Consider the following 22,202-nt stretch of genomic DNA (forward strand, 5'->3'; position numbering starts at 1 on the left):
TTTATTTGGCAGGATCCTCCTTTCACGCTGCATTCACGGAATGTCGAAGCTACAACTACTAAAGGGAAATACTGTACTTTTTACTTTTCTGCAATTATTTGACAGCTTTAGATACTTTTACAAATGAAACAAGATTAATGCAGGAATATGAGAATATGCTGCTTCTAGTTGTTTCTTATTGTTTTTAATAATTTTGGATTGCATACTATTGATTGGACAACACGAGCATTGAAGGTGTCACTTTGAGCTTTGTGTAGCCTAATTATGACACATTTGCAACTATTTTTCCGAATTTTTACAAACAAAACGACAGTCAGCCGATAAACCCATAATGAAAGTGATAGTTTAAAAAAATGCTCCACCCCTACCAAATAAAAACAGTAGGCCACAATACTGCTTTTATATTAACGCATAAGTAATAATAATCCAATAATACAGACCTTCACCTTTTTAATACTTAAGGGACAGTGTGTAAGATTTAGTAGCATTGAGTAGTTTGTGGCAGGTTGCAACCACCTAAATACCCCTCATTCCCCTAACTGTTTTCAAAAAGATATACAAGATTTTAAAAACAAATGAATTGAACAGATTTCGAAGTTATTTATAATTTAAATATAGCTAAATATTGTTTCTAGAGCAGCAAAGTCACTATATAAAGTCATTAATATCTCACTGGAAACAAAAGTAAAATGTCAATATAATAAATAACATTTCTGTGTGAAGTTTATAAAGAATGAAGAACACAGACATCTTTCAGTATCAGTCATTCCTCCTCTCCTCTGTCCTCCTTGTTGCTTTGTCTCAGCTGGCAGTGAAGTTTACAAAATAAAAGCTTTCAGCCGATCATTCATGCTGTGCCTGTGTAAACATAGTGGTGGTGGCAGATTGAATTTACGTGTTTACATGTTCACAGATGTATTGATAAAGCATTGGCTTATTACTCTCACATATTTTATTGCACGTACAGTACAACCCAGAGTAGTTAACACACGGTCAACACAATGTCCCCTTAAATAGAGGCTGACAGTGAACGGTTTTCCTAACTTCTGGTGTGTACGGGCTCAGCGATGTGACTTGAACGCGTCGTATGACCTCATACGCTGAGGGGGAGGGGAGGCTGCAACGGCGCTCTGCAACTACAATACCCACAATTCCGTCCGCGCGTCGACAGCAACAGCTAGGATGTTGCGATATCGCGGGCAGCCAGATTGCTGTGGTTGCAGAGATTAGGCTGCTGGGTTGAAACCTCTGCCTAATGTTTTGGTAGATGTCAAATTATATGGTTTCTCATTTCAAGTCGCAACAGACGGAGGCTTGAGTTTCCTGTCGACTCTGCGCTTTATATGTGTTGATAAACGGCTGCATCGCGCTACTGCGCTAGCTTACTAAAAATCACAGCTTTTAATGTAAAAGGAAGCAATTAAATAGCTGGACAGGCAGCTATGTGCCGTCTAACGGTTGCTGCACTTGACTGAGGATGGAAAGATTTTTTCGGGGAACGCTATCACACGAGTTAGACGTCGGATACATCGCACCCGAAGACATTATCTTCAGAGGATAACCTGGATAACCTTACACGAAATGTCATAGCGCGTAAGTAGCTAGCACTGAGCTAGCTTGGTAATGGCTATACGAGATGGAGAAGGACCTTGTGTTATCATCAGCAGCAGCCGACCGTGAACAGCTGGATGGATAGCTAAAGAAATACTTTCTCCGGAGATGCTTTAGCCTCCTGGGTGGTGTTAACGCACTTACATAACGGCTAGTCGCAACCGCTCTAGCTATCACCAACTGGCCTGTGTTGGCAAGCAAATGGGACATTTACCACCCAAAAAAAATCTGTGTTGTCTCAACATCATAAGTGGCGAAAAAAGGCATCACTGCATGTTTTAAAAGGCTGCAAATAGACTTGCTTGAAGCGTCGACTTCTCCAGGTTTACAATCTGACCTGCGTTATATATCAGTGCAATAATCCACTGCACAGGAATCACTTTATCAGCGCGTGCGTGCGTGCGTGTGTGTGTGTGTGTGTGTGTGTGGGTGTGTGTGTGTGTGTGTGTGTGATCGAAGCCGCAAAATACTCCTAGTCAATTCGCCAACATGAGGAAGTTCTTCGATTCTCGCCGGGAGTTGGTGAACTCCGGGCCCGGTTCTGGAGGAGGAGGTGGCAGCTCTGGGTCCAGTCATGCGGGCGGAAATTTCATCGGCAGAGCCTTCACTGTCGGGCGGCACCAAGTCACTGTTGAGGAGATCATTGCTGAAGGTGAGAAGGGTTTGTTTGTTTTTGGGCCCCCTTATATAGTTGCATGAGTATGATGTGTGCCCTGCAAGCCACATGCATGAGTCACGTGACAGAGCAGGGGATGTATAGCCTTATTCCATCCCCACAGGAATTATGCAGCTTTGCATCTATGTTTCTTGGATACATGAATGCAAAAAAAAGGAGAAGAAGAGGCCCACTGTTTTCTGTCAGCTGTGCTCTGACTAACAGTTTCCTGTTAGCTGTTTTATGATTCGTAAGTGTGATTCATGGATTTGGAGACCTACCTGGTGCCGGACAGCGGTTATTCGATCCCTTTTTAATATTAATAAATGAGGGTTTAGTGTACACTGAAAGCTGAGTGAAAGTGGGGGTAGATTACTAATGCTGAATGGGAGGCCTGTACATGATCAAAACAATCATGCTATTCATCATTTTAAACATCTTTTTGTTGTTCTTACATTTCTATTTGTAGTGTTTTGAACATCATGTGTGCCAAGAGCATCCAGTACAGTATAAATATTGAATAAGACAATTTTGCGGCGATGTTCTTACCTCTGGACATTCCTTAACTCTCACTTTTGATTGGACACAAGCTACTAATCTTATTACCCACAAAGGCTGCAGTAATTACGTCTCCTTTTACAGTATTATTATTAGTATTGATGCAAACCCTCAGCCTCAGTCTGCACTCGTGTTCATGGGTATCTCTTGCTGATTTACAGTGTTACTGTGCCGTACAATAGCCTTTCATCCATGTCAAGTTGAGGATGCAGTACAAGCCGCGATGTCTGCCTGAAATTGATGACTCTGTCACAACTAAACTCTGCAAAGTGAATCTGCGGTCTGAGCTATACCAGATGGTTTGGCCTCCATGTAAAACCCTGCAGCAATGACATGACTAATGCATAAGGCTATAAGGCTGCGCCATTTGTTCCTGATTGTCCGCATTGACGTACAGCTACGTGGACTCAGATCGCAACAGTGGTGGCAGTAATTGGGTGTAAAAATGAGCGTGTCAGCTACATTTCCGAAAAGGGAAACTTGTGAGAATGTTGTGATGCTTTCATCCTTTCAATTGTTGTATTGATTGTGATGTAATCTGGTAATAATCATGTCGTATGATATGTCTACCATCTCTTGCTCGATCCTGCAGGTGGCTTCGCAATCGTGTTCCTCGTGCGAACAAATCAAGGGGTGCGTTGCGCCCTGAAGAGGATGTATGTCAACAACGAGCATGATCTGCAGGTGTGCAAATGCGAGATTCAAATAATGGTGAGTGGCTGAGGTTCAATATTTCTGCTTGTTCCCCCTGTGAGCTCGTGTGATTATTCTATGGGACGTCACAAACTGTGTGAAGGCCACTACAAAACAAAGTGAAACTTAAATTGTGCTTGAACTTTCCAATAAATCCACACATGCAAGCTCTCTGTTCTCTCAAGAATGACTCAGAAGAAGTGCTGGGAACACACAGAGCCTGCAGCAGCGTTGTTTGGATGGTTGAACTGTATTTATTCATCTGGTTCTTGGTGTGCTTTGTTTTTGTTTTCATAGTGTTGTCGTGCATGTTGTGCTCTCCCCCTGCAAGCTATTGTGCAATGAGTTGTAGGTGGTATTTGTATGAATATCATCTTTTCTGAAGCATTCATTGTTTGGTAAAACGTTCTAGTTTTTCCACTACGGGGTCTTTGCCAAATTCCCGTAACATTGAGCTGAATGTGTCCCTGCTATAACTTTAATGTAGATAAGGATCACACGCTGATAAGATGGAAGACTATCTCTGTATTGCCTGACCTCTTGGCGTGTATGTGTATACTAGACATGCATGTCATGGTAGCTTATCACAATATGTAGATATTCCATCAGAAGAGTTGCTTGTGAAGCATTTTGTGTTGCTGGATTCCTACGTTCAGTGAGCTCACACAAAGCATGTTTCTTCTCTGTCTGAAGCACCACTCAGGAAGGAAGGGAGGCAGCAATGGCTGGTCATTTACAAAAACATGGCTGATTGTATAAACGTTCAACAGAATCTCATGCGGTACTTTCTAACAGCTGAGGTCCTAGTTTTGCTATTGAGACCAGCACTGACGGGCCCTCAACTTTGGTTTAAAGGTGATCCCTGGAGTGTCATTCCTCTTCATCACATGACATGTTTTCTTTACCTCTCTATCCAATCAATTCTCTCTCACTTGCTCTCTTACACACATATGCACACACAGAGGCCCATTGACAGACAGACAGACAGTGAGACAGACGGTGCTTCACCTCAGGCACAGTACTTGACATTTTTTCATTACCTAATGGGCTCTTGATTTTCAGCTTTCTCTTCCAGCTCCCCCTGCAGGTTATGGCATCAAACTGCATCACTAAACAATAACCGGATAGAATTAAATGATTTATGGTATTAAAACTTGTCGGCTGTCAGATTTCATTTTGCCGCTTCTGTGGCATCTTTCCAGAATAACGAATGCAAAGTAGAAAACCATGTCGGTATTAAAATGCTTCACCGGTCATGTATATGCAACAGCTTTGCAGACGTTGTGCTTTTTGGTTCACACTTGATGGACAGCGGTTTGTTGACGCTCTTGAACGTGTGTTTGTGTCCTTGTAGAAAGACCTCGTCGGTCACAAGAACATCGTCGGTTACCTGGACTCCAGTATTACGGCTATGGGATCGAGGGATGTATGGGAGGTCCTCATACTCATGGACTACTGCAAGGGTGAGCGTGACAGGAAAATGTGCTTCAATTACTCAAGGAGTTTGGGTAACAGTTTCAGAATGATATGAACAATATCAGCGTTTTAAAAGAAGAGCACACCCAAGTTCAGGCTCATTCATACACCGGTGACGCCGTGTCCCTGTTGTTTGTGTGTAACTGGATATTGTTTTGCAGGGGGCCAGGTGGTCAATCTGATGAATCAGAGGCTGCAGACCGGCTTTACTGAGGCGGAGGTGCTGCAGATCTTCTGCGACACCTGCGATGCCGTTTCTCGCCTGCACCAGCGCAAGACTCCCATCATCCACAGAGACCTTAAGGTGACACAATTCTGCCGTTGTTCTCCTGTGAAGTGCTCTGCAGTGTGTAGGACAGGACAGGCAACCCACTGTGTTCACTCAGGGGCAACACCCACTGTGGATCACCATGCTGTGTGTATATTTTTATTATCTAGTTCTGCAGAGCACAGTCAACTGACTTGAATCCTAAAGACTTAAAGGGTGGCCTCACCTTTTTGTATTCATCATTGTCTGCAGTGTACATGTAGCAGGAGGCAGGAAACCCCTGTGCTTGGTTTGGCAGAATGGATCAAGTACTGGGCCGCCTCTTAACGGGGTCCTTTTCATGTATGACCCCCCCCATGTTGCTCTACATGACTGTGTGCGAGTCTCATCTCTCTCGTATATCTCTTCAGGTGGAGAACATCCTCCTGCACGACAAGGGTCATTATGTGCTGTGTGACTTTGGCAGCGCCACCAACAAGTTCCAGAGCCCGCAGACTGAAGGAGTGGCCGTCGTGGAGGAAGAGATCAAGAAGTTTGTGCCTCTCTTTGTCTGCTTCGGCAGATATTTGCAGCTCGCACTCCTTTAAGTCATGGCTGCACAGAAACTGTCTGCAGTTTTTCCTTCATGAGCAGATTTATTGACATTTTATAGACTAATGGAATCATTCACCTCATACTTCAAATAGACTGCAGGGCACAGCACAGCACTCTTAGGCTTTATTTGATGCAAAGTTAAATTTGTAATGTATAAATCCGCTGCTTTCATTAGCATTCGTGTGCGTCTATGAGCACATAATAATGTAGAGGCCACATTAAGAAACGGTCAGTTTTCTGACTCACTGACCTATTCCTGTTTCCTTTCAGGTACACCACTTTATCATATCGTGCTCCTGAGATGGTGAACCTCTACAATAATAAAATCATCACCACAAAAGCCGATGTCTGGGTGAGTGAGGAGGACAGACGTCTGTGATAGTCATGCACTGTGCTACAGTTACAGTGTGTTTTACTGTAGAATCCAAGCTAAACATAATGTTAGTTAGACTAATATTAAACCTGTTGATTTGTGAAGTACATTTTAGTGATTGTTTGTTCTTAAAAGGGAACTTTATAAGCTAATTGAATACATAGTTTTCAACATTATATCTACTGGTATGTAGAGAGGAAAAGCTATTTGTTGTGTGACTTTCTGTGTGTTATTGATATTCTTTATTAACCGTCTCCTCCTGTGTTTGTGTGGTGTGACGCGGCGATCGTGTGCTTGTCTTCTCCCAGGCGCTGGGCTGTTTGCTCTACAAAGTGTGCTTCTTCACTCTGCCCTTTGGTGAAAGCCAGGTGGCCATCTGTGATGGCAGCTTCACCATTCCAGACAACTCGCGCTACTCTTATGATCTTCACTGCCTCATTCGTTAGTCCTCCTTAAACATTAACTCATGTTTTTTACAAAGGAGCACACTTGTGTGTGTGAATACAGACTTTCATAACTCCCCACTTTCCAAGTCACGCTGTCTTGTTTCTTCCTGGTGTTTTTTTTTTTTTTTCAGGGTACATGCTGGAGCCTGACCCAGACAAAAGGCCAGATATCTACCAGGTGTCATTCTTTGCTTTTAAACTAGCTCAGCGGACCTGTCCTGTCCAGAATGTGAAGGTCAGTGTCTCTCAGCACCAGCGTCAGCGGAAATATTTGGAAATGCTTTGCTCTCCCTCATCAGGAATTGATTTTCATGTTGTATCAGTAGAATCTGCTATGGGCTGTCTGCCTGATCAACCAGTTGTCACATCTGCACTAACTCATCTGTTACAAACAGTGAAAAATGCTCGTCAGCTATTGCCAACTGCAGGAAGTTTTTATTGTCAAATTGTTTCTGTACCGTTGTCACTGATAATGCTGTCTTATGGAAATTCAATTTCTTAAAAGATTTTGCTTTTTTTTTTTTTTTTTTTTCTGTAATCCAGAATTCTCCAATTCCTTCTAAACTTCCTGAGCCAATCAAAGCGAGTGAGGCTGCAGCAGCAAAGAAGAACCAGACTAAACCCAGGCAAGCATGACCCGCTTTACATGGCGTCACCATTAAAACTGTTGTAACACAACATTTTGTGGAAGTAATTAGACACAGTCAGTATTGATACTCATTAAATAATGATGTTAGCACGTTTGCCGTGATTACCAAGAAGGCCCGACATGCTCCCTGTGTTGCCAGACTGACTGATCCAATTCCCACCACTGAAACCTCCATCACCCCTCGCCAGAGGCCCAAAGCAGCCCATACCCAGCCCGCGGCTGGCATCCTACCCATCCAGCCGGCTGCTCTCACCCCTCGCAAGCGGGCTAATCTCCCAGGTGGTGCAGCTCAGCCTGTGGGTACGTGCAGCGCTCCGACCTTATTCTCATATCCGTTGTAGGGAAAAGAAACCGAGCTCTTGAGTAAAGATGCAGGAATCCCTCTAATCTTTTGTGCACACACCGAGCACCGCAATTCTCAACAGGAACAGATGCAAGATAAATCACTTTGATGTCTTTTATCAGCATTAAACGGATTGAAATGCTCTGATAAACCTGTTAATGTTGCTTGATTTATACACTGTATGAGATGTTTCCTGAGTAATCTGTAGTCTGTGCTCTTTTTAACATCCCACAGGAGTCAGCTTAAACTTCTCTCAGCCAGCTGCAGCTCTGCAGTCACAGAAGGCACAGACTTCCGTTCTGCCACTCGTCCAGTCACAAAACAATGCAAGTCCGGCTGTGGCTCCACAGAAGCAGGTACATACGGACCAATGGCACTGAAATTAATACAAACCCTTAAAAGTATCTTTCTGGATGAAAATGTGCAAAGAAAGGAAAAGGACCGAAGCAAACATCTCAGTGAAGTATAATGTTTGGTTGCTTGTTTCAGGTTTAGTAGTTTTAGTAGTTTGACAGAAAACTAAATGCAACAGTTTCAATAGTTGTTTAGTCCTTCATCAAGTTAAATTGGGTGGTTCCCGTTCTGTAAATATCAGGATTTGATGCCTTTGGGACTGTTGAGCAGATAAAACAAGCAATTTGAAACCTAACCTTGGGCTCTTGGGCATTGTGATGGGCATGTTACAGTCTCAATCCAAAAACCAATTAATTGTAAGCATTAATGGAAAATAACCATATGTATCGGTCCTACACAAATATATATTCTCAGCTGCTCACAGGACCTGGAGCACTAATTTAGTTACGGTGGTTTGTAATTTAATGAGTGACAACCGATTCTGTCATCTTTTGTGTGACAGCCAGCCGCAGCTACAGCAGCAGAGACTACAGCAGCAGCAGCAGTCGTGTCACCAGTGACCAAGGCTGACGTCCAACAGCAAGCACCGCCAACAGTCCAGCAGCAGACCACACCCCCCTCTGTGGTCAGCGCCACCTCCCAGCAGGCAGCTCAGACTCCATCGAGCCCGGCTCCACCTCAACGCCCGGCTCGGCGCAAGCAGGCTCAGCAGCCAGCGGCTCAGCCTTCACCCGGCAAAGCGGCCTCCGGTCAGACGCCCGTATCTCAGCAGCAGCAGCAGCAGATGACTCAGCCATCAGCGGCCCAGGCTCAGCCCGCCTCCACTGAGATCAGCCAAAAAGCTGCTGAGACGGTAAGTGGCCTTCTGCCCACCATCCAGCTTCAAGTGGTGCAGAGCTGTCAGAATTGATTTTTCCCTTTTTTTATTTGACGGTAATGGTTTAAGTGGCATGGCCTGGTGTTTTCTTCATCCACCTTCTATTGTTTACATTGTTCCTTAGGTATAAAAATATCGTAATAATATTAACATTCCAAATCATTTAGCTCCTTTTTGCCTCCGATAAATGTGTCTGTGATTGAAATGAAAAGTTAATAACATGGCTTGTGGATTTGTGTCTGAGATGTTTTTGCTTTCCCTCCATCAGACTCCACCTGCTTCTCCAAAGACTACCGAAGAGCGAGGCCACCAACGCACACCGAGTGACGCCTCAGCGAGCAGCGTTGCCGGAGTTCCAGCGAGCGACTCCTCACTGCAGCCTCAAGGAGCTGACGGAGATGCTGCCCTCAACCAGTAAGTTGCACGTGTACTGGCATAAACCGAAAGAACAGCTCAAATTCAAGTGGCCTGGCAGTTTATATTATAAACTTTATATTATAATATTTTGTGCGTATTTTTACCCGTAGGTCACTTGCATCTCAACCAAGCACCGCCCAGCTCGTTGAGCTCGGTGTTGGTGACGCAGATCAGGACCAAAACAAAGATGGCTCCACTGTTCTTGCGTCCGGCGATGCCGCCAACACGCCAACACAATCCACGTGGAACCCTTTCGACGATGACAACTTTTCCAGCCTCACTGTAGAGGAATTCAAAACGGAGGACAAAAAGCCTACTGGTACTATTATAAGTACTACCGTGTATAGTACCATGAATATGTGTTTTTAATATGTTTTAAACTGTTAATAACTGTGAATTTCCTTTTTTTTTTTTTTTTTTTTTCTTTCAGACCTACCTTCAGAAATGGAGCCATCATCCTCAGAGGAGTTGATACCAGGCCTGCAGGCCTCATCTGTGGATAATACACCTCAAGATACTGGTACGTCACATTGTTTCCCTTCAGACAGTCTATAAATTCTTTTCTTGCTTCTTCGTGGACCTGAACCCATGAAACACCACAGTCCCTTTAGTGGCACCATCACGAACTCACGCTGTTTCTACAAACAGTTTCAGATATTCTTTACATTTTTCTTTACATTTTTATATAATGGTAATGTGTCTTTGGAGTTATTTAAGTCATCATACAATAAGTGTGATAAAACTTGAAACACCTAATGAAAGCAGGTAACCAGGGTCTGCTGCAAACAAATGCACAATAGGAATTTAAACTGTGGAAAAACTATTTTGTTTAACTTTAAACCAATTAGATGCTAGCTGTGGAGGCATTTAATGATTGGTCTTTACAAACATTTGTTCAAATTTCCACATCTTGGGGGGGGGGGGGGGGGTTGCTTAGAGTCTCACTCAGTCTAGAAATACAGTTTGTTGGAGTGATAAAAACGCACTCAAGGAATTGCTGTGTTTATGTAGACGTGTGAAAACTGGATGTAAGGCACTCATAGTTTCTCTTTGTAATACCGGCTACAGATAACAAAGACACACTCTGTATTATTAGTTATAATTGGCCTAAAATATGAAATACTTAAGCCAAGTTTGAACCATTTGTAATGAAACACACCAAAAAATAAAATCTGCTTCCTCCCATAATGCATTTTTAGACTCATTGTTGGGCTTCGTAACGGATTATAAGTCTCTGTTTCGTAGTTGAAAGACCTTCAACCATTCTTGATGTGGAGTCAGGAGCCTCTCTGTTGGTCGTCCCGGATCCTTTTGGTCTCCTCGACCTGTCAGATGCACCAGGTAAATACCTCTCTCCGTGGATCCATATTACACACAAATACGCCTTTTTATGGTCAAATTATTTATACATACAGTATATTGTCCAATTAAAATCATGAAACATGGTGTTTAAGAAATCTATATCCTCAATATATTAAAAACGTATGTGTTGTTTGTCCTTATTAATCGTTAGTAAAATGTATAAATAATAAAAAATGAATAAATGATGCTATGACATGGTCGTAACATCTGGTACATGATCAACAGCCAGTCTGGTTCCAAACCATTGAACACACTCCTTTCAGCCCGTAGTCATCCGTCTGTCCACTGTACTGGCAGTATTTCTCTTTGAGGCTTTTGCATTTTTGCAACAGCTGGTATTGTTATTGCACTTTGCTAAAGTACGTCTCCTTTATCGTGTCTTAATTCTTCATTGCCTTCAGAGAAGCTGATTGAAGGACTCAAATCCCCAGACACATCTTCGCTCATGCTTCCCGACCTCTTGTCATTGTCTGATCCCTTCGGGGGCTCCGTGGAAGATTCTGCAAAAGGTGTGTGCGTGTGTGTGTGTTGCAAGCAGGCATGTGTTTTGTTTCTAAGTCGGAGGCTTAGTGCATGATTCTTAGAATCCCTACTGAACTAAACTACCCTGTTTTCTGTCTACCTTTGGCTTCTCCTGACCGTCCGCAGACCCTCTCGCCACAGACGACTCTCTCCTGGGCTCTCTGCTCTCTGGTCCGTCCGCCCCTCCAGCAGCGAGCAGTGCCGCCTCCTCCGTCTCTTCTGCTCCCACCTCCGCCGCCTCTGCTTTGGATGATTTCAGCCTGTTGTCTGGAGACTGTGCACAGCCTGTAGCAGGTAGGCTGTAAGAGTCGAACGACTTCTTTAATGTGGGATGTGTTCACCGCCCTTAGCTCTTGAAAGCCGTTGTATAGTTTTAAAATAGTTCTGAGACCTAGGTCAGCTGCTGAAAAACACCTCTTTATGTACCAGTTCCTTCTGAACTAAATGTTTTATCAATGTGGTGTCTCAGCTGCAAGAATCTAAAGAGATCCTGGCTGGTAAAGCCATATGGCTCTTTGAGATTTTGGAAGCTTCCAAGTGAGGTTTTCTCAAAGAAATCCAAATATATATTCTGCTGCATTTTGAATCCAGCCTCTTTGTAATAAAAGCTGGTACGTAGGCCACGCAGCGGATCAGTAAGTGTGGCTCCTTGGGGCCCAAAGGACTGAGCCACCGACAGCAAGCTAAGGGTCTACGGACAGCAAAGGAAAGCTAATTATTAGCTGTTGTAGTTCAAGCTCTGTGGCTCTTGTGTTTTATCGAAACAACTTCTCCAGCGATATAGACAGATGGCGAACGGTATTCCAATGAATCAATGCAAAGATGGGAGGCGCCATCATGAAACCTCCTCGAATGAGAACACCTGATCTACAGAGCTGATATTCATGCTCTGATCGGCAACATGGACTTAAAGCTATTGTCAACACTAGAGGGCAGAAAAACTCCAAAATAAACTTCAGAAACATCAACTTTCAAACTCCTTGAGCTGTTGATGTTGACATAAGATTACTTTATTATTTTGTGCAGAAAGCTGGAATTTTTAAAACACTGACAGACTGTTATGACATAACTTCATACATTTTCAACATTCAAGGCAAGTAAATAAAATGATAAACTTGATCCATTCTCTGTAATGGGTTTCCTGTGTATAGAGGGATGGTCCGGCTTACATCTGTTTCACATTAATAACTTTTAATGGAATACCCTCAATGTGTGTCCCACATTGAGAGCTCCACAGCTGTGGTTGGTTCAGTGTTGGCTTCTTGGCTGGTGAACGAAGGCATTTGACTGCTGTTGACGGCGCCAACTCTGAATCAGTGTGCAGCAGCTGTATGATCCTAATTACTGCTGATCTCTCCTCATAATATCTCATCAAACAGGATTTGTACCACTGGAGAGCTTCTGATGTGGTTTTGCAGTAACTGCAGATTTTTATGAAAATGTTTAATAATGCCGATGAAGCTGTTGAGTCTTATTGTTGTTGGCCTAAACTATTTGTGGATGAGGCATCTACTCTGCAATGCTACAACCCACCTTTCTTCTGTCCTCTGCAGACTCGTGTCTCCTGATCTCAGACTTTGAGCCCCAGCAGCCCACAGCAGAGGGAGGCACAGAGGACGAGTTTGATCCGATTCCCGTCACAGGCCGCAAGAACTCCCAAGGTAAGTCTTTACGTTCTCCACCCACGGAGGTGCAGGTGGGTCACGTTGGTCTTCAGGATTAAAGACTCAGGGATTGGCTCTTTATTGGAGTTTCCCCTCAGTCGCATGCTGATATCCTAAATAATGAATAAAGTCATAAAACCTACTGATAACAGGATCAGGTGCATGCACTGCTTTTGCATCCTCAGAATGTTTTTAAACCAGTAGAGGTAAATGGGTAAATTCTGCCCTCTCTCTCTCTCTCTCTTTCTCTTTCTCTTTCTCTTTCTCTTTCTCTTTCTCTTTCTCTTTCTCTTTCTCTTCCCCTCCCTGACTGCTCTGTGTGCTTATCGTGACTCCTGCTCTTCTGCCCCCCCCCCTCTGTTTGCTTGTATTCGTCTCGCTGTCTCTCCGGCCAGTTTCAGGAGGCCACTCGCGCAGTAACAGTGGCGGCTCTGAATCCAGCCTGTCCAGCTTGGCCCGCTCCATGCTGCTGGTGGACCAGCTCATCGACTTGTAGACGCCCCCGCCCCCCCAGTAGAGGCTATAACACTGGAGTATAGACTGGCATAGCATAACAGCAATCAACACTGTTGTCATAGCTCGCTTCCCCCCCGCCCCCCCGGCTGTCATCTCCATTCTAGTTCCGACAGTAGAAACGTCCTTCGCCTTTCAGTGCTTCTTCATACCTGTCCTCTCCGCCGCATCGACTGCATTATCTGGCTTCTCTTCACCTCTCACCCTCTCACTCATATTTTCTCTTTGTTGTAGTCTCATGTGTCGTCCATTGGTTTCAAAAAAGTGGCCAGTACACTAACATCATCCTCTCCAAACATTAACTATTACATCTCTCTCTCCGTCAATCAGGATGTATTATTACAATCCAGTTTGTTTGAGCAATATTGCATTATGTCTAATAGCGAAACAATAGAAGATCATTGTTGTAATGTGCAATAGGCATATAGTTATAAGTGGTTGTAGTTATTATCGTGCACAAGTGAAATTGTTGTTGTTTGCCTTTTTAAATTCTCCTCCCCAGATTTATTTGCACATTTTAAAGTAGGAAACACGGAAAAGTTGAATGACCATTTGTTGAAATACGGTCAGTTTATTTCTTCTACAAAAGGGAAACTTAGTCATGTAGCTTGATTTGCACAGTAGCATAAATGTTACCTCTTTGGGTTGAATATCTTTAACAATTTAAAGCTCCATAGATTAGACTGAAAAAACCCAAATCTGGCCATAACCACCATACTGAGTCATTGTGAGAAACGGTGAAGTGCCATAAAGTAATCTGTAAATAAACTGCTGACTGGTGCAGAAAGTATATCAGCTGAACTCTAAATATTTAAATGATGTCGAACAGACAAACTGAACTTTTTAAATGAGGACCCGTTCTCATGATCGTATTTTTGATTTCATCCTTGAGGCGAGCAATAGCTTGTTTTGGAAGTAAATGACAAATCAGGGTCATTTTAACAGTGTTTATAGCAGCGTGCCATATCAATAGAAAATGCATGAACTCATGACAATAATTAGAATAATAAGCCGTAATAGAATATAGTAGAAATGCAGTAGTGTTTATCTAGAGCGAGACCATTAACGACTGTTCAGGTAAAGCTTTTGGCACCAACAGAAACAGTCTAATATGGCATTTTAAAAATCACTTTCACTCACTTGCACTTTTTGTTTTGAATATCGACGCAAGCATTCATTCCGCATTGTGCAATCCTTCCCACATTCCTGCCATTTGTTCACTCCTAATTTATGTAAATAGATATCTGCGACCCCTGCAGGCTCTGACCCAGACCAGACAATTGGTCTTCTTCCCGTGTAAATATTAAGTCATTGTCATGAAGCTTTACTTGTGGAAAACATATTGCTTTACTTGTGAAATCTCTCATATATCCATATATATATATATATATATGACATTGTTTTCCTGTTAATAAATGTTAATATGAATAGAGTGTTAGAGAATGAATGTAAAAAATGAATATTAGTCTTTAATAAAAAATATCTATGATTCTGACACCATAATCACTGAATAATATTGAAGAATACTCATATATATATATATATATATATATATATATATATATATATATATAAATATATATATATATATATATAATTTCTCTTCGTGGAATTGTGTGTTGAGAGGTTTTTGTTTCTTGGTTCTATCTATTCAACTATTGTCAGTAAATTAAAATCCTCGTCTTTGTTCAACCTGGAGATTAGGCTGAATGCCTTGTCTTATTCCACCTCCTCTACCTTTGTGAGCCTGTGCTTCCTTTGTTTACACGGACAGATGTGAAGGATTATATTTTTATTCAAAACCGTTTTTCCGGAAGGCGGGAGCTCAACCCTCTCAATCTTAGTCCCCGTTTCATTTCATCGCTAAACTAGGAGCTTTTTCTGCAACTTGTACTCTGTGAAGCTTTGTGTTCAGCTTTACCTGCTTTGGTGATCACAGAATTCATATCAAAAAGCAAAGCATGGCAGTGTTGTTGAATGTTCATGTGTGTCGGTATATACAGTGTTATGGTGTGTGTGTGTGTGTGTGGGTGGGTGTGTGTGTGGAGTCAGAATTGTTGGATGTGTTTCCCAGTAGCCCACTTGTGGTGTTGTTTGCTGCAAATATGGCGACGGTTGCGTTGTCATTAAAATCTCTTCTGAAAGCACAGCCCCCCCCCCCCCCCCCCCTCCCCCCCCTAAATTCTCTCAGGAAGTCAGAGCTACATCTGAGAGTTGGATACGTTTTGGCCTACTGCTCCCCAAGTCTGCGCTCCGTATTGCAGTTTAGTTTGTCTGAGAGGTGAATGTGTGAGGGGCTCTGTGACGTGTGAGGAGGTTGAATCTGGAGACGCAACACAAATACAACATACAAAGATATCGGCTCCAATCAGCAATATATATACGTTTCTGTAGGATCAAACTCAATGATTTGGCCTGCATGATAAAAGGGAAGACCGCCTCCATCACTTTTATTCATTTCGTCATCTTAGGAAGTGATTGCTTTTGTGAGATCTACTTAAAATAGTCCCTTCAAATCTTAATGGGTTTCCACTTGCTAGTTAGATATATCACACTAAGACAAAGTAGTTCCCTTCTGAATGAGTGAAGTCCTGCAGTGTAAGATAAATCACCTCCAAACTGAATGTTAGAATTCAGAATCTAAAATAGTGCCAAAAACACGGAGTACATTTGTTGTTCTTTGACGATAAATTACCCCGATAATGAATTTAAACTCTTGATTTCTGTCCTATTTCAATGTTATTCCTTCATTTTTTTGTGTAGAACTCCTGATTTCAACTTTTGAGTTACTAAACCTCTGGTCTTGGGGAAAATAAAAAAAAAAAAAAAAAAAAAAAAAAGACGACAACTTAAGGAGTTGCTGGTTTCAAAGCAACTTCCTCGTAGGTGTGTTTTACTGTAGGTGCTGCATGTGCAACTAAAGGCTCACATAATGTTTTCATCTCTACGATCCTTCCTCTGAACATTTGCCGTTACTGTCTGAACCTATGCAACTCCCGAGCTTTCTCCCCGTAGCCGCCAGTGTGTGTGTTGTAACCGGTGAAGCCCAGCAGGTAGTGAGATTAGTCCTCGGTGTGAAACAGAAGCCCCTCCTTTTGTCCGTTGTTTTGCCACAAATGAAAGCCGTCGATTATCTGATACCATTGAGTGTTTTCGAGACGCCTCTCGTCTTTATGGCCCCAAAACCTGCATCAGAGCTGTGGTATCGTGTGCTCCTTCTATTTTTGTGAGATGATTAAAGAATTATAAAGGGATGGCAAATAAAATACAAATGTGAACGTCAACGTGTTGAGTATTGATTGTAAGATGTTCTTTGTTGTCCAGCATATTGGTTGATGTAACTCAACACAAGTTAACTGTTGTGCTGCACTTTTTGTACACAGTCTGTTCACAGGCCTTGAGTAGCTCACTACTGTATTCTGTATGTGGGAAAAAAACTACTTTAAAGCCTTTTGTGGCTCCAGAGAGCTGCACACAGTTTGGTAAATTCTGGTAAACTCGGGCTGGAAATGACATAAATTAGCATTATTAGCTGCAACTAGCACAACACCTGAATCTCAGCTGAACTGTAGGTGGTTTGAGTTGCATTGTGGGTAATGTAGGCCCCAGGATTTGACAAGGAAGAAGACACTCTGGTTCTGCTGTCAATTTTATCCTTTTTTTTTTTTAAAGTGTCCACCGTGAGTCTGATGTTAAAGGAGTGCTATGATCATTTGGTGGAGTGCTCTTTTAATCGCCTCTCATCACACTGCATTAAGTACTTTGGGTGAGATGCTAAGGGGTTCAATTATCTTGTAAATGATTTGTTCATTTTAAGCATAATCTAGTAAGGGAGATTTATTTGTGTGATGCACTAATCAAATTCTTATTCTGCTCATATAGCAGGTTAATTCAACTCAGGTAAGACCTTCATGTCCCATTAATATGTCAATCCATCTTTGTCTACCGTCCGAGAGGCTGTCATGTTAAACTTGGCTGAATGGAGTAGAGTCAGCGATACACCTGTTATTCAGTGAGTTAGGATCATTTCTGACAAATCAGACAATATTATCTTGTTGCAGATAGTTTGTCTCCAGCAAGCACTGATATTTCCTTTTCAACTATTAAATGTCTCATTCAGTACATATCTTGTTCACAATTCTTTCATAATTCAAAAGGTATTTATCAAACATGTTCATGTAAAAAATATATATTGACCAATATATCGTTATTGGAATTCTGAAATATCTATCGCCCATTTGAGCTTTCAAATACAGGATATATTTAAAGAACATTAGAACATGTTGCACCTTTGCCATTTTTACTTAGATTTTTTTTCACTAAGCACAAATGTAAACAATACAAATTAAATACCTGAGCATACATTCCTGTGGTTAATATCATAGATGGCAAAATATTTGTATTTCATATGATATCTATAAGATTCAGAGGTCAGTAAATCTTTCATGTATCTTCATATCTGACCTTTCTCTCATCTTTTCCACACGCAGACCTGCAGAGGGAGCTCAACAGTCACGCACTGCCAGCTGCTCAGGCTGTGGCCTCTGTGCAGCTCACTGAGGAGCATCAACGGCCGAGGACTGCTGCATGTGTCTATGATAAACACATGTTGCCATCAGATGAGAGCGGCATACAGCACCATACAATACCAGCTTCTTCCACTAGCCTGCCGTTCATACCCGTCAACCACGTATCCCAGTTCCAGGTCAGCCCAGTCACCTCTGATGTCTTCCAGCTGGCCCCGTTTAAAACGCCAGGAACAGAAAGCAAGATGGCGCTCGGCAGCTCCTCCTCTTCTACATCTCAAAAACCTGCTGACGCCTCTGATGTGTTCCTCCAGGCGCCGTTTGGAAAGAGGCAGGAAACCACCAAAGCTGATCCCGCTAACGCTCACATATTTAAGTCTGGTACGCCGCAGGTTCAAGCCAGCAGACAGTGTCACCTGGTCCCAGGACCCTCTCCTCCTGGTCCTCAGTGTCTCGGTATCCGGGCCCCTCCTCTGCGCACGGAGACGCCTCTGCTCCAGCAGCCGGTGGCGGTGCACCGGGTCGTCTCCAGGATCGGTCAGCAGGCCGCCGTGGGGTCGGTAGCGGTGGGGCCTCTGCATTCCTGGACCATCGGGGGAAGACCTCTGAACGACCCGTTCACTGGTGCACCTTTCCAGCCAAGATGCTCTCAGGGGAAACCTTGATTATATAATCATCTCTGAACATGTGCCAGAGTAGAGTTCAGTCGCAGTATTACCCAAACGTCTAATGTAGTGTAACTCGTGTCATTATTACAGTATTAAAACGAGTAAATTATCATTTTACCGATTAATGTTCTTGTTTAAGATTAATGTTCTACCTCAGTCATGTGATTTTCTTTCAGTCTGAGCACAACAGTGCATCATTCAGCACCTCAACATTGTGAACTTGGACTGAGCAGTTTCTCAGATGGCGTTGATGGATTGGTCCTGGACTGGATTTTAAACTGAATTTAGGATATCAGAAAGGGTTTGGTCAAGCCGTCATTTTGACCAGCTAAATAACAATAATGTGTAAAAGCATTTAGTGTGTTTTACTTTACTGTTTGCTGTAATATTTAACCGCCTCTGTTGAAGTCTTTGTATTTCAAACAGTGTTTGCAAATTTTAAACTTTTCTAGTTGTTTACCCTTTTGTTTACACTCGGTTTATGGATTGTTTAATACCAGTTGTATTGTTTTTCCAAAATGGCTGCAGGCTTTTTGAATATTCAGCCAAAGAAATCATTGGAAATGAAATGTAATGGTGTGAAACATATTCATGCAGTTATTACTTTCATATTAACGAGTGAAAGCACTGTAATCTCTCGACGAGTTACGCAAAATCCAAACTGGCTGGTCACCAGAGAGCTGTACTGGAAACAGTACGATGTTAATGGTACTTTATGGTTCTCTTGAAGTGATTTCTTACCTGCTAATGTAGTTTGTCTTTGGTTTTGGTATTTTAAATGAAACATCACGCCTGTGCTTCAAATCTGCTGATGTGCAGCATAAGGTGACGGGGTCAGAAGGGAATATCAAGAAAATACCAACATCACCTCCACCGAGCAAACTTTGTAGTAAGTTTCTCTCAAAGTGATACGATTTCAAATAATGCTTCTAGTTTTGCTTCACACTTTGTCACAGATGAGGTCTTTTTGTAAACCATGCTGCCTTGCTAAGTATTTGTGTCTTCCTATATTATCTGGCTATTAATACCGGACCATAGAAAGTGTCATCAGTGGAAACTAAACTGATTTTATTAAAAGATTGTAAACATTATGACATCCTGGTCTTTCTGCTTGTGCCTCATTGCTGACGTTTAACATCCAGGCTTTCATGAGAAGGGACACGATGGCAAAATGCCTGTTAGAATTTTAGAGATCAGCAGGGCCTTGGTGAGGCTAAGATGTTGTTTCATGTCTTAAGTGTGTTGATGGACTAGCTGATGTTTACCTAAAGAGGATGATGAGTCCCTATTCCTCTGTATGCACCAGGAGGTCGTCGCTCCACTGCTGCAGTCTAAATCTGGGGCAGCGAGGCCAAAAGTATCGTCTTTCCAGGAAAGGTTTTTATTAAATCTTCACTTTTATTCTATCACATTATACAGATTAAACAAAATGCAAAGCTAAAATGGAAAGAGACACTGTAAACCCAGGTGTCCACTATGTTAAGTTATCTTTATGTCAGATTGAGCCCCCAATAAACCACTAAAACATGCAAACTATTGCGTAAACCTCTGTCTCGTTGAGGAGGAGAAAGGTAAGTTGAGCTTGTGTGAAAGATGAGCTGCTTGTTTTGATTTAAGAAAAAGTATCTCTGAAGAGCACATGGAAACAGAGGAGAGTGAACCAGGCCGTGAGCTGATTTCATCGGAGTAAACATGTCAGGATTTGTATACGTAGATGGAAATAGATAAGTCTGAGGCTTTCCTGTAAACGAGTTCAAGGCTGCGTGTAAGCGGCACTGTGACGTTGCTTAACTGTGGATCTGGTTAGCGGTGTGAATCACTGATTGCCATTGTTTGTGCAGCCAAGGTAGACCGAGCCACGGGCCAAGTTGCACAGAACACATTTTGTCAAGAAAGATCAAGAAGGAAGGTTGATTCGATCGTTCAGTATATTGATATTGTTTTGAGTAGTTGTCCTTTTGGATATGAAAGAATTTAATATTGTGTTGACAGTCAAAAAGACAAACAGGAAAAAAAGACAAAAAAAAATCCTTTTACATAAACTGAACTTTATGCTGAAGTTAGCTCTTCCAACATGTTGTTGACTGCAGCTCTCTGCACTGTTTGCAGATGGACTTGGTAAAGTGTTACGCAGCGTAAATACCTCCTCCAGATCATGGCATCGTAGTTGTTTTTTTTGATTTTATTGTCTGCCTCGAATCCGACTGCTTCTGCTTCTGGCAGCTTTCTCAGACACGCCTCCGTGAGCTCACTGCCCACAGGACTGCGAGTCCGTCTGCATGCATCTGTGAAAGCATTTACACATGAAGAAAGAGCTAAGAAAACCAAGGAAAGCACATGGAAAAGATATATTATGAGTTATTTTAGTAGATCTGAGTGGAATAAGACTGACTGGCTGCTCCTTTCTCTTGTTGCATAATTCTAAACTCTGAAAATCAAGTTACATTTTTATTATTTAGAGAGAGTCGATACAATTTACCTGAAATGGAAACTACTCTAAACTGTTCTGAGTTATAAATAAATATTTCACGTTATTCCTCATTCTGTTAATCCATCCACTTTCTAGCTGCACATTTCCTGCAGTGCCAGCCAGGAAAGCAGAGCAGCCCAGATGTGCTGTTTTTTTCCTCCAGCAAATTCTTCCAGTTTTTCCATCTAGAAGTGACCAAAATATCTTTATATGGAGACATGTGGGGGCATCTTTACCAGGTGTAACAACCATCTCAACCGCAGCTCGACTCCTCATGCCAAAGATGTGAAGATTAGTAGCAAATCTCCTGACAGACAATTTAGTCCCCCAAAATGTTTCTGAAACCATGCAGGCATAAAGCAAACTATATTTAATTGCCTGGTCATAAAGAGGGGCCTGATTTAAAACAAGGCTTATATACGTATACTGTATCATCTTTCATTGTTAGGACAAAGTTCATCACTTGTTGTTAAAGTTAAAGGCCCTGCACACCCACACAGGTGTTTTCAATTCTGGCTGATTAGACTTCTGCTCAAGTTGGATTTACACTGAGAATAATATGATGTCACCAACGTTTATACAGCAATAAAAGTCCCACTCTGTGTCTGAAATTACTCACTATTTACTATATATAGTGCATTATATTTACCCTCCATTTTATTTGAGGGTGTGAGAGCGTAAAATTGAAGTCCAGGCATCACAAAGTCCCACAGCACACATTTAGACTGGTCATAGCAGGAAAATCACACGTGCAACTAATGACATTAACAATGCCTCCGTTCTATTCAAGTCTCCCTGTAAGTCATGAAAGCAATTGTGAGTTGTTGATTGTGATAAGAGGTACAGTGTTTAACATTTAGGGGATCTATTGGCAGAAAGGGAGTATTAATAATTGTCTTCAGGGTATAATTACCTGAAACACTGGCTCATGTTTCGGGAGAACTTTTAGTGGGTTCTCAGTCTGTGGTTCTTACCGTTCACTCCTATGAGTGGGTTGCGATCTGCAGCCTCCCTGCTAGATTCCGCCAAATCCTGCACACTAGAGCTTTTCCATGAGCAGCTTCCTGCTCATCACATGTTGTTAGCTGTCTGGAGCTAATGCATCATTCTAAAGATTTATTTTATTAACTGATTAATTACTGTGGTGTACTGCCTATGAGAAG

The 22,202-nt window shown here is 42.2% G+C and overlaps 1 protein-coding gene across 2 annotated transcripts; it reads left to right on the forward strand.

The window, feature by feature from the left end:
* The first annotated feature begins 1,131 nt into the window (after positions 1–1,131).
* Positions 1,132–19,660, forward strand: LOC116387953 (AP2-associated protein kinase 1-like). Of its 2 annotated transcripts, none has more exons than XM_031855420.1 (20): positions 1,132–2,263; positions 3,417–3,535; positions 4,872–4,980; positions 5,155–5,297; positions 5,672–5,793; positions 6,126–6,207; positions 6,537–6,669; positions 6,806–6,909; positions 7,218–7,300; positions 7,463–7,623; positions 7,901–8,022; positions 8,523–8,873; positions 9,166–9,311; positions 9,425–9,633; positions 9,745–9,834; positions 10,560–10,655; positions 11,078–11,185; positions 11,325–11,492; positions 12,752–12,859; positions 17,866–19,660. In XM_031855420.1, the coding sequence occupies exons 1-20, from the start codon at positions 2,101–2,103 to the stop codon at positions 18,564–18,566; spliced, it is 3,318 nt and encodes a 1,105-aa protein (XP_031711280.1). In that variant the 5' UTR covers positions 1,132–2,100; the 3' UTR covers positions 18,567–19,660. The 2 variants fall into 2 exon arrangements, with proteins under 2 accessions (XP_031711280.1, XP_031711281.1); XM_031855421.1 differs by lacking the exon at positions 17,866–19,660 and adding an exon at positions 13,258–14,909 and having other exon boundaries at positions 1,133–2,263.
* Positions 19,661–22,202: the final 2,542 nt, after the last annotated feature.

The sequence above is a fragment of the Anarrhichthys ocellatus genome, unplaced genomic scaffold, assembly GCF_004355925.1.
Source record: "Anarrhichthys ocellatus isolate YVR2014 unplaced genomic scaffold, GSC_Weel_1.0 scaffold16, whole genome shotgun sequence".
In the NCBI taxonomy this organism is placed as follows: Eukaryota; Metazoa; Chordata; class Actinopteri; order Perciformes; family Anarhichadidae; genus Anarrhichthys; species Anarrhichthys ocellatus.

Coding starts and splice junctions, on each gene's coding strand:
- LOC116387953 (XM_031855420.1), top strand. CDS start 2,101: ATGAGGAAGTTCTTCGATTCTCGCCGGGAGTTGGTGAACTCCGGGCCC. Junction 7,301..7,462: donor AAGAACCAGACTAAACCCAG/GCAAGCATGACC, acceptor CTGTGTTGCCAG/ACTGACTGATCCAATTCCCA. Junction 9,634..9,744: donor GGAGGACAAAAAGCCTACTG/GTACTATTATAA, acceptor TTTTTCTTTCAG/ACCTACCTTCAGAAATGGAG.